Source organism: Callorhinus ursinus, unplaced genomic scaffold, assembly GCF_003265705.2.
Source record: "Callorhinus ursinus isolate GAN/ISIS: 27379988/994484 unplaced genomic scaffold, GSC_fseal_2.0 scaffold18, whole genome shotgun sequence".
Classification (NCBI taxonomy): Eukaryota; Metazoa; Chordata; class Mammalia; order Carnivora; family Otariidae; genus Callorhinus; species Callorhinus ursinus.
Genome location: NW_027397080.1, coordinates 26087725 through 26100224, shown reverse-complemented (window position 1 = coordinate 26100224; position 12500 = coordinate 26087725). Strand labels below are relative to the sequence as shown.

General features: G+C 55.4%; 1 protein-coding gene across 4 annotated transcripts in view; it reads left to right on the top strand.

Moving 5' to 3' along the window:
* Nucleotides 1-12500, top strand: part of KAZN (kazrin, periplakin interacting protein) — a 1113689-nt gene that overhangs the window by 1041959 nt on the left and 59230 nt on the right. For all 4 annotated transcript variants that reach the window (XM_073903322.1, XM_073903321.1, XM_073903323.1 and 1 more), the window contains one exon: nt 12202-12338. In XM_073903322.1, the coding sequence (XP_073759423.1) occupies nt 12202-12338 (137 nt within the window). The remainder of the gene's footprint in view (nt 1-12201; nt 12339-12500) is intronic.

Below are 12500 nucleotides of genomic sequence, written 5' to 3'. Positions count from 1 at the left end.
TGCCTCAGCCCTCCCATTTCCCGTGGCAGGAAGTGGGGGGCCTGGCTCCCTGGGCCCCACCATCGTCTGGGCTTCCAGGTGAGCTCTGAATATTCCAAAGCTGAGGGATAGGTGGCAGCAATAGCAGGTCCCCACCCCGAGCTAGGACCTCCCCCCCCCCCCCAGCACCCTGCAGCACCTCTGATTACGCTCTGCCTGCAGGTGTCTCATGCCCTCCTGGGGGCTGGCCTCGCCCTTCCTATCTAAGGTTTTACCATCGGGAGCCCCTCCCATCTGAGCCTGAGACAGACTCATGAGACGGATAAAGGCCAGGCACCCCTCTTCCCATCACCACCCACCCCCAGGCACCAAGACAGCATTCCAACCAGTGGTCTTGCAGGCTCCACTCCAGCCCCCCGACAGGGTTGCCCGTTCCCTCCCGAGACCGCCCCGTCGGCGCTGTCACCCAGAATGGCAGAGCATGGCCAAGCAATCAGAGGTGCACCTGGAGCTTCTGCTCTCCTCTACTGATCACTGCAGTAGAATGAGGTAGAAACTATTATCCCCACTTTCTGCGTGAGGGGAAAGGCACAGAGAGGTTAAGGAACTTACCCAAAGTCACACAGCTAGTAAATAGTGGAGCTGGGCTTCAAAGCCAGGTTTCTGCCCACAGAGTCCCTGGTCTCACCCTGTGGAGCTGCAGGTGCGCCCACATCTCTCCCCTGTTGCATCGTCTGTAGACAGCTGCTCACATCAGTGGTCCAGCACCCACATGAGGCCCACAGCTGTGGTTGGGTATTATGATTAATTGCCAGTATTGAAAAATAAAGAGATATTGAAGGCATAAAAATTATGACAGTGTAGAGTTTGGAATTCTCCAGAAAAGTTGGAAGGTGTGGCGATGCTGGGCCCCATTCAGTCCTGGGATGGCTGCCTCCCGCTAGCCAGGTACGCATTTTAGGTTCTCAACTATGCTTACTCTGCTAGCGATGGCAGGGCCCTGTGCGTGGCTGCATGCTCCACCCTGGGAATGGTGGTCCTCTCTTGAGCCCTGAGGCTAGAGAATCCAGGAAGGGGGCAGCTTGAGATCTTTGGCGCCTTCCTCACCCTATTCAAGCCCCCAAGTCACATATCCCCCCACTTTCTTCATCTGTGTGGGTCATGCCTTATCCTGGCTACTGGAAATATGGTCAGATGGGGCCCAGGCTCTGCCTTCAAGACACTTCTGGAAGGCTGGGCAGCCCTGAGCCGGTGGTCTGGTGCAGGTTCCCGAAGGGCTGAGCAGAGGCAGCAGGGCACCAGGCATCCATACCACAAATAGAGGTGTGGGCTGTGGGCTTTGGAAACCCAGGAAGAAGCTTCATCGAATTCTGACAAGGAGAGGAGGCCGGGAAGCCCTCACAGAGAGGCGGGCACGCTTAAGGGACTGTTCTCCTCAACACACACAGCACACGTAGTGTTAGGGGGTGGGGAGCTCCCAGAAGAATGGACAGAGAACTGGGTGAGGAGGGGGTCCAGGGACAGCTTCGCTGAGAAAGTGACATTTGAGGAAGGACCTGGGAGGGGTGGGCCACGTGAGCAGGAGGACGTTCCAGGCAGATTCTGAGGAAGGAGCGTATCTGCATGAACCAGGAGGAGCAAGGAGCCAGGTGGCAGCAGTGGGATGCGGTTGGGAGGAAGTCAGAGACATATGGGGGCGGGGATGACAAACACGGGGCTCTGATAGACCATTCCAGGGATTCTGTGCTCACCCTTGAGATGGGAGCCATGGGAGAGGAGCAGGACAGTCACGATCTGATTTGCATCGGAAGGGGACCACTCCCTGCTGAGCTGGCAGAGACCGAAGGGTTGTGAGACCGTCAGGAAGCACGGGATGGTGGCGACACGGACCGGGGTGGTGACTGAGGAGTGGCAAGAAGTGGCCAGATTCTGGTCACGTGTTGAAGATAGAGCTGACATGACGTGTTGTGGGGTATGAGAGAAGTGGAGTTAAGGAAGATTCTGGAGTTTGGGGCCAGAGGAACTGGAAGGCTAAGGTCACCATGAATTGGGTTTGAGGAGACCAGGTGGAGCAGGCTGTGGGGGCCGGCTGGATCTCCCTCTCAGATCTGCTGAGTTGGAGGTGCTGTTAGACCACCGGCGGAGGTGTGGGGAGGCTCTGGGGGCTCTGAGCAGGGTGCGGGGCCGAGGGCCAGGCTGGAGACGGCCCGCTGGGAGGCACAGCACAGGGCTGGAGCTAGAGCTGGGAGGCTGGACGGGCCACCAGGAAACAGGGCAAAAGAAGGACAGATTTTTCATGCCTAGAGGCCCACTGCCCACTCCTCGGAGAGATCAGCAGAGACCCAGACAGAGCAGCCAGAGACGTGAGAAGAAACCAGGAGAAGGGGGCTGGGAGGGCACCCAAAGGCGTCACCTGTGCCGATAGAGCACAACAGATGGGGCTGTGGGGTTCACAGCACAGAGGTTACAGTGACCTTGAGATGAGCAAGTGGGGGACAAGTCCAGCTGGTCCCAGGGAAGGTCGGAGGAGAGAAATGAGGCATGAGGTTGCACAACCCTTCTAGGAGTTTTTGCCCCAAAAAGAAAAAGATGGAATGAGAGCTGGAGAGCAACATGGGGTCAATGGCAGGTTTTCTGTGAAAGATGTGAGACAGAATTGCATGTTTGCATGACACTGGGAAAAATCCAGTGGAAGGCACGGGCCAGCTGCAGGGAATGTAGATAGTCAGAGCAGGCTCTTGTCATAAAAGGGTGGCTTCAGTGTCCCACACCTCCTGGCCTATCCAAGCCTGGCGGCCTCAACAGGCCACCCAGCGTTGGGGACAGGAAGCCAAGCAGGAGAGTTGGTGGCCTCTGTGAGGTGAAAGGGAAGGCGCAGTTGTGGCTGGGCTAAAATCGGGGGAACCCCGTGGGAGAAGCAGGTCCCCTCGCTCCTGGACGCTGGGTCTTGCCTATGCTGGAAGCACGGTGTCGGGGACCCGTCCCCAGCTCTGATACTCCTGGTACCCTGGGCCAGCCGAAGCCGTGGTCCGCTTGAATCTCCTTGTACCCTGCCTGGGGTGTGGCTGGAGCAACATGAAGTGGCTGTGGGCACAGAGCACAGAGCCCAAGGCAGATTGGCAAGAGCCATGGCCTTGCCATGGCAATCAGCTCTGAGAGCACCACAGCTCAGCGGGCCTGTCAGGAGGCACGAGGGAAATTAGCCTGTTCTGTCAAACCCAGGGAGGGCAAGGGGAGGCATGCAAAGGAAAGCAGAATTATCTCTGCCCCCAGGCTGCAGGAAATATTGGACGCTGCTCAGTAATGGCCATGGAGCAGGTCCCCACGGTCCCCTGGCATGTCCACTGTTTTGTCACTCAAGAGTCAGTCGGTTGGTATTTACTGAGCACTTACTATGTGCCAGGCCCTATCTTAATGCTGGGGACACAACGGTGAACAAGGCAGGCCAGGTCCCTGCCCCCAAGGATCTTCTGTTGCTAGTCAGGGCTGGACATAAATATCTGTAAGTAGACCTGGAAGCCCTTCATTTATCTTGGACCAAACTGAGGGAATATTGTGCTCTCTCACCTTTGAGCGTGCAAATAGGAGTCTGTTTGCCACTGTTTCAGATGTGAACAGACTGGTTTCCCACCAGTTGAGAGAACAGCTTCTCTCTTTTGGTTAAATGGAGTTGACCTCGATTCCATGGAGTGCACTGGTATTGGTGCAGCACTGACCCGGACAAGGCTCGCCCAGCCATTCTCAAACATGCCAGCTCTGATCAATCCCATGCGAGGCAGAGCAAATCTGTCTTTCCCTCCCTCCCTGCCGTGGCAGACATCTCTAATCAACCCAGATTCCTGCAGAGCATGGTTGATTAGTCATGTCTGCATGGTCATAGTATTGGAAATTGAGACTCTGTATTCAGATGTATCCAGATACTCACTTGTCCTACTCCAGACAGGAGGCTGCAAAGGTCGCGCTGCCAAACTCTTTCTAGGCTACACTTGGAGAGAGAAGCTGTGGTGATTCTGGAAAGATCATGGACCTGAATATCAAAGTCCTGGAGTCCAGTGCCAGTGCTACCACTCATTGGCTGAGTTGGCCAATCAATCCGCTTCACCTGGTGGTGAGAAGAAAATGGAAGTTTCTGTTCATGAGAAACAGAGTTGCTCCAGGTCAGAGCTCAGGTCACACAGCCAAGGGCATGTCTGACCAGGCCTGGCTCAGCAGATGCAGTTTGGTCAGACCATACACTTACCCAAGTGCCACCTGACCGTGTAAGAGCCTGCTTCTCCTCTGTACCTGTTCTGAACTCACCTTGCTCAGCTTTCAAACAGGAAGAACCAAAATAAACCTGGCTGTGCCTGTCCCGGGGCCATAGGTCTGTGGGCCCTTTACCTGCTTCCCTGCCCTACGCCTCTTCCCTGGACCCTTTTCCCAGAATTCAGCCTGTTGGGCAAGTCAATCAGTGTTTTCTGAGGCCTCCTGGGGCCTGGGAGCCACGGGGAGCTGGAAGACAGGAGGAGATGCTAACATTTAATGAGCACCTGCTGTATTCAGGTGCTGGGTCATGTCACATAGAACCCTCAGCTTAACAGCGAAGAGAACGCCCAGAGAAGTTACCTGCAGGGCCGGACTGGAATCGGGGCTCTGCTCTATGAGTCTGAAGCTGTGTCTTTTTTTTCCTTTCCTTTTTTTTTTTTTTTATTTTGGAGGGAGAGTGCAGGGTGGGCAGGTGGGTGGGCGAGAGGGCAGAAGGAGAGGGAGAAAATCCTAAGGGGCACCTGGGTGGCTCAGTCGTTAAGCATCTGCCTTCGGCTCAGGTCATGATCCCAGGGTCCTGGGATCGAGCCCCGCATCAGGGTCCCTGCTCGGCAGGAAGCCTGCTTCTCCCTCTCCCACTCCCCCTGCTTGTGTTCCCTCTCTCGCTGTGTGTGTCTGTCAAATAAATAAATCTTAAAAAAAAGAAAAAAGAAAATCCCAAGCAGGCTCCATGCCCAGCACAGAGCCCGACGTGGGGCTCAGTTTCACAACTCTGAGATCATGACCTGAGCCCAAATCAAGAGTCAGACGCTTAACCAACGGCACCACCCAGGCGCCCCCTGAAGCTGTGTCTTTCCGGGGTTCTCTTCTCTGCGTAGGCTCATGGCCCGCACCTGACGGTTCATCCCGGATACAGCAGACCGTCTTTCCGTAACGGGCAGGAGTGAGTGCATTTCCGGTCTTCATTCTAGAAATGAAGAAACTGAGGTTTAATTAAAGTGTGATAGGCAGACTCCAAAGCGGAGCTTTTCACACAGCCATGTTGGCCCAAGAATCAGGAGACCTGGGCCACTCCCTGTGTGATACTGGGCCTCCGCTTCCCCTCTGTAAAGGGAAGGTGAGCTGAAAGAGCTCTTTATTTTTCTTTTTTGAAATTTTTAATTATTTTTGTAATCTGTGCGTAGTTGACGTCACATTAGTTTCAGGTGTGCGAAATAGTGATTCAAAACTCGCATTATGCTGTGCTCGCCACACAGCTCCCGTCTGTCACCACACGACACTGTTACCATACCAGGGACTACCTTCCCTAGGCTGTAGCTTTTATTCCCGCGTCCTGTTTGGAGGAGCATTTTGGTGGGTGTTTCTTCAGAGTGGTTTGCTACGCCCTTCTGGCTCCTGTCTGCCCACCCCCTCCTTTCCTAGAGACTTGGATGCAGAAGGCTCAGTGGGCGGGGAATGTTGCATGGGAAAGAAAGAGGGCCCCCTGCTGGCGGCGGCTGGGATCGTCCTACGTGGGCGGAGGTCTGCCTGACCCTGCCCACCACCACCCCTCCCCTCCTCAGAGCCCCGTTTGTCGGGAGGGGTTCGCCGGAGTGGACGTTTTCATAAGGTCTCCTGGTTTGGGACCATCCAGAGCCAGGCCTGCAATCTCCTGAGGTCAGACTAATGGGAAGTCTGACCGTATGGAATGAGACCATGTCTTGGGCGGGCTGAGGATCCTACCAGCCTCGGGGGGTGGCTGGGGGAGGATTCCTTAAGAGCTGCCGACTTGCACGCACGCGCGCATGCACACCCACTCACACCCACCCTCCTTCCAGCAACCACCGAGTAGTCATGGGGTGCACGCAAGAACATCAGGCTGCTTTAATGGAAACCTCCGAAGGCCCCCTTGGGACTGTTAGCTGCAGAAACAGCGCCGAGTAGCAGGAGTAACTGGTGTGGATTTTTGGATCATCCAGTGGTTTTGGGGATCCATGCAGGTTCTGCTGTTAACAGCGACATGCTTTCATAATAGGGTGGGGAAGGAGTGTGAGGGGTTCAAGTTCAGATGTCAGGGATGCAAGCCCAGGGTCCGATCCTTGAGCCGTGAGGGCGTTGGTGAGGAAGTTAACCATTTGAACCTCAATTTCCTTCTCCATAAGGCAGGTGCCCCTCCCCCCCACCCAACACACACACCCGCACAAGGTCCCGAGGAACAGATGAGGCCAACGGGACTTTAGGAGGTTGGCTGGGGATGGGTGAATTTGAAGGCCGCAGAGCAGCAGAGTGGGAGGGAGGGTGGGTCAGTGCTGGGGCCAGATGGGCCCTGCCACCCACTACCTGACCAGGTTCCTCAATCTCCCTGGGTGCCTCCCGCCTCATTCTATAACTGGAATGACTTTATACAGTGGTTGTAACAGTTGAGTGACAAAAACGCGTAAGGACCTTAGAGCAGTACCCGGCACATGGGAATCGTTTTAACATCTAGGAAATCGAGGCTTGGGGCAGGCTAGTGACCTGCTCAAGGGCTCAGAGCCAGGGACAGAACCCAGATCCTCGGACTCCACACTGATGCCCATCCTGCCTCGCCGTGTGGCATTGGTCAAGGCCGTGGACATATCTGTGGGGGGGGGGGGGGTCAGTGATTGAGGTGATGATGTCTCCTAGACCCTCTGAAGCCAGAGGAAGCTCACAGAGTCCCGCACACTCGTGCCGGCGGCATGAGCTGAGGCTCAGAGAGGGGAAGGCTGGGAGCCTGGTCCCTCACTCCCCAGCGAGGTTCTCGTGTGGCACGCACTGCCTTGGTGTGTGGGTTAGCAGAAATCCCCTCGTGCTCAAACGTGCCCTAGAAAATCAGTCCCTCCCTGCACGCCCTCCTTCCCCCGCCCGGAGTCCCCACATTCCCAGGAGCTGAGGTGATCCCACAGGGCCTGCTGGGCATGCCATCACCCGTCACCATGGTAGTGGTCCCGGCGGCCCGGCTGCTGGAATGGGACACGCCTGGGTGAAGCTGGATGACTGAAGGTGAACGGAGCTGGGAGCTTTGGGCCGAGTCAGGAGGCTGGTGAGAGAGAGGGAGGTTCATGCCCCACAGACCTTGTCTTGCATTAGCAGCATTTGGAGAACGTGAGGATAGGGTTTTGAAGGAGAGCTAAAAGCCGACGTGTGGCAGAGGGAAAGAGGAGGCACCCCACTGCATATTTTTCATAGCTGCGTAAATTAGTAGTTTAAATTATTTCTTGGGGACCCGTCGTGCACATCTCCTTGTTAGAGTTATAATTCCAGTGCCTCCCTTCAGGGAGTCCCCTGTCTGATGACCCAGCATCTGGAGACTTGGGGGCAGTCAGGCTTGATTGGGACACACACTCACACTTTCCCAACTCAGGCCAGTGCAGGGGCCCCCAGGTGCCTGCTCCCAGGTCCTGCTTCTCCGTGAAGTTTTCTTGATGGGTTATGGACGTGTGCACTTCTGAAAAGCTGTGGCAGATCCCACAGCAGCTTCTTTGCTTACGCTGTGGCTCCCGAAGTGTCTTATCTTCGTTTTTAGGGAATCTTCACTTGGCATTCATTCCCAGAGATTCAGCTTTCATGTTTTTTCCGGTCCTCAGCCTGGCGGGGTCCAGCCCAGAATTTGTAGAGCAGGGATTCCCAAGGAGAGCTCATGTGAAGGAACCATGGAGCAGAGCCTTTCGTGATGGGGGTGATAGCACTTCTCACAGCCTGCCTCGATGTTTCCATTAGGAATGTGTTGGGGTGCACAAAATGGGAAATCTCACAAACAGTGGGGTTTGTTTTTCTCCTGTTATAAGAAATCCTGGCCCAAATGGTGCCATCAGGGGTCCAGCCTCTTCTGTCTTTCTGCTCCCATTCTCAGTTTGTGTCTTCATTCTTGTGTTCACAAAATGGCTGCCGTGCCTCGGGATGTCGCATCTGTGTTCCTAGCAGGAAGAGGGAAGGGCAAAAGGGAAGAGTTAGTGCCAGCGTACTATACTATGACTATAAAGAAAACAGGGGAGAGGCACCTGGGTGGCTCAGTCGGTTAAGGTCCGACTCTTTATTTCTTTCGGTTCAGGTCATGATCGCAGGGTCATGAGATCAAGCCCCGCATTGGGTTCCACGCTGGATGGACATGAGCCTGCTTGGGATTCTGTCTCTCACTCTGCCCCTCCCCCAAAAGACAACGAAGGATTTGCCATAGACACCTGTGTACATCTTAGTGGCCAAAATTAGACACATGCCCCCTCTAGCTGCAGGGGAGCTCGGGATGTTGCGTGTTTTAGCTGGGCACAAACAAAATTGGGGTTCTCTTGGTAAGGAGCAGGGTGGAGGAGTCTAGTGTCATCCACATGTGTAGGGGTTTGTCTTCTCCCCCACACTGTCGACCACCCAAGAGGTAGGGACCATGTCTTGTTCATCCTTTCCCCCCGACAGCAGCAGGCACGGAGACTGGCACACAGAAGGGGCTTAGTCAGCAGTTCGGGGGGTGCTCTCCGTTTCCTCTTAGGGAGGAGCTACTAATCTGAAGGCAGAAGACCCACCCCTTGCTCTCAGGAGCCCCCAGTCAGATGGGGGCGGTGTAGCCCCCTGCCCCACCACTGAGGCCACCGACACACACAGACACACGCATACTCACCCCTCCGCTGAAGGACAGAACGGGGGTCCATGCAGCTGCACGCGCAGGTGGTGCAGGATGGACCAGTGAGGGATACGTGGCAAGAGGCYGCCATGTCGCCCCTCTCCAAGGCCATGTGGCAAACGTGAAGAGAGGCCCGGCCGCCATGTCGCCCCTCTCCAAGGCCGTGTGGCAAACGTGAAGAGAGGCCCGGCCGCCATGTCGCTCCTCTCCAAGGCCGTGTGGCAAACGTGAAGAGAGGCCCGGCCGCCATGTCGCCCCTCTCCAAGGCCGTGTGGCAAACGTGAAGAGAGGCCCGGCAGTGCTGTGGAGGAAAGGGGCAGCGTTCCTTCCCGGAGCCTCCAGTTGCCAAGAGCAAAGTCTAGAATTTTGTGTTTGGCCAGACAAGGCTAATGAAGGAGGCAAATCCAGAGCCTAAGGGGGATTAATTTCCAACCAAAAGGCAGAGGCGTGGCTTTCCCTGCCAGCTGAAGGGCAGAGGCATGCTCCCCAGGAGGATCCATGACACCTGCTCAGCAGCAGCTGCTCCCCTGGGGTGGAGGTCCCACCCGAGGCTCCCCTGGGAGCCACAGTGATGACTTGGCTCAGGTCAGCTGCCCCCTAGGAACCCCCCCCCCCCCCCCCCTGCAACAGTCTGAAACCCGCCTGAGTCAGGTGCCAGGTCAAACCACGTTCTGCCATTTATTGGCCGTGTGGCCTCAGGTTCCTCCCCCATAAAATGGGATGTTCAAAATACCCACCCACCCACCTCTGTCACCGAGTGCGGCTAGGATCCAGGATCTAATGACAATGCAAATGGAAACTGCTGAGTTCTCTTGGCAGCCGGCGCCTGGGCTCTCCTGTAAGATTCCTTCTGACCCACTTACGTCTTTACATGTTGGGTTTTCTTAAAGTGAAGCTCACCGGGAACACAGTCACACCATGTTAGGGTACAGGGCCCAAAACTGGCCCAGCTCTGCCTGCCTCCCACCCGTCCCCGGGGTCACTCCCTGCTTGACAGGAGGACAACACATGAGCTCTCTCTCCGTGCCCTCCACTGTCCCTGTCCCGTGGAGTCGCAGCCCCCCGGCCTGGAGTTCCGGCCCTGCTGAGCTTACCTGCTGCTCTTCCACGCTGCCGTGAGGAGGACACAGGATGTGTCCAGCCGCAGGAAGGGCACGTTGAAAGCTGGAACGTAAAGGGCTGCCCAAGACCCAGGGTCCCCACTGCGTAGGTCGCCCCATGGTCCCAGTTGACCTACCTCTACCCTGTTCTCCCCAGGTTGCAGGGAGGGGGAAGGCAGAGGGCAGGAGAATGAAGGAGGTCCCCTCGGGGCCAGAAGGGCATCAGCTTCGGTCAGACACCAGGCTGGGAGCCGAGGGTACTCGGTCCTTAGGTCACACCTGGTGGCTCCAGCTCTCCTCTTGGCAGCCTGAGTTTGCAGGGTTGGATGTCCAGGACAAGATGGGGTGGCACAGCCATCGCCCGTCCCGTATCACTGCCCTCAGCTCGCCACGGGGCCAGGACCCCATCTGGACATTCACTGTAAGGGTGGCATAATGTAGGGTCAGCTGTGTGGGCTTTGGGGTCAGACCCGGCTGTGTGACTTCGGGAAAATGACCTAACTACTCTGTGCCTTCTCACACTAAAGGCTTCCTCGGTGTTCTCTCCAGGGAGGAAACAGAGTTCTGGAGCCTCTGGGGAAAGGCAGTGAAACCCACCCTGCAGCCAGGGCCTGCCCTGAGCTCAGCAGTTCCAATTGCCAAAGAGCCAGTGGAGAGAGGGCACAAGGAGAGTCTGCAGGGAGCCAGGCAGCTGCCTGGGACTCGTGGCCCTTTGTGTGTGTGTGTGTGTGTGTGTGTGTGTGTATGTGTGACAGAGTGAGAGAGAGAACGCTTTATTAAGATAGAATTCACATGTTATAAATTCACCCATTTACAATGTACAATTCAGTGGTTTTAAGTATATTCACAGATCGTTACATCCACCACCACAGTCAGTATTAGGACATTTTCATCACATCAGAAGGAAACCCCATGCCCTCCAGCCACCACCCCTCCATCCACGCATCCCCGCCAGCTACCACCCCCAGCCCTCGGCCACCACGAGTCTACTTCCTGTCTCCACAGACTTCCTTACTGTGGACGGTTCATAAAGTCTGCAGAATCACACCATACATGACTGGCTCCTTTCTTGTAGCATGATGTCATCCATGGTGTAGCATAACGCAGTACTTCTTTTTATTGCCAAATAATGTTCCCTCGTATGGATATACCACATTGTGTTTTTAATTCATTCATCAGTTGATGGACATTTGGGCGATTTTTCACCTTTTAGCTTCTGTGACCCATGTTGCTGTACACGTTTGTGTCTGTGTGTTTGTGTGGACATATGTTTTCATTTCCACTGGGTGTGTGCCAGGGCGGTGATTGCTGGATCACAAGGTAACTTGATACTGAATCACTTGGGGAACTCTCAGGCTCTCTTCCAACATTCCATCCATCCCCACTGTGTGATGTGTCTGTGCCAACACTTGAGTCTATCTTATTTATTTTGGCCGCTCTAGTGAGTGTGAAGTGGTATCTTCTTGGGGTTTTGATTTGCATTTCCCCTGTTGACGAATGATGTCAAGCTCCTTTTCGTGTACTCATTGACCATTTCTTGGAGAAATGTCTATTCAGATGGTTTGCCTATTTTTTACTTGGGTTGCCTTTTTATTATTGGGTTGTAAGAGCTCTTTGTATATTCTACATGTCAGCCCCTTATCAGATAAGACGGTTTGCAAGTATTTTCTCCCATTCCCTGAGTTGTCTTTTTACTTCCTTGGTGGTGGCCTTGGAAGCACAGCAGGGTTCCATGTTGATGGAGTGTGATGCATCTGTATTTGTTCCACTATGCATACTTTTGGTGTCGTATCTTGCTGCGTGTTTTTAATCAAGTGCTTCTCCTGTGGAGGGAATGAACCAGATGATGGACTGTTGTGCTGGGCTGAGTGGTCCTGGGGCTCAAAGTGGACCATGGGGGCTCATTCAGTAGGGAGTCGAGCACCATCAGCTTCCTGGGCCGTGGACATGGGTGCTCACCAGCCCCTAGCTCCCTCTCCCTGGAGATGTCTTCAGTTCAGGGCTCAAAGGGATGCTCAGTCTAGGACTTGCTGCCCTGATTGGATCAATAAAACTGAGAAGTGAGAACAGGGACTGTAGAGACAGGCGAACCTGCGTTCAAGTCCTGGGAATGCCAGTAAGTGACCTGGGCACGTGGGAGAGAAACGTCATCTTTCTACACCCTGTTTTCTCATCTCTTAAAAAGATAGAGGCAGGGTCCCAGCATCTGGGACCATCGAACAGCTGGGGTCTCGGGCACTAACTCACTCCCCTGCTCCGCAGCCATGAAGGCCGACCGGAAGCGCCTGAAGGGCGAGAAGACGGACCTGGTGAGCCAGATGCAGCAGCTGTACGCCACGCTGGAGAGCCGCGAGGATCAACTGCGCGACTTCATCCGCAACTATGAGCAGCACCGCAAGGTGGGGGCAGGCGCCTCCCTACCCCTTCCTCTCCCCGCCCCCTGCTCCCACCCCTCCCCCATCCCAGACACCAGCTTCCTCCCCTCCCCCTGCCTCCCTGCCCCCTGCTTCCGCCCCTCCCCCATCCCAGACACCAGCTTCCTCCCCTCCCCCTGCCTCCCT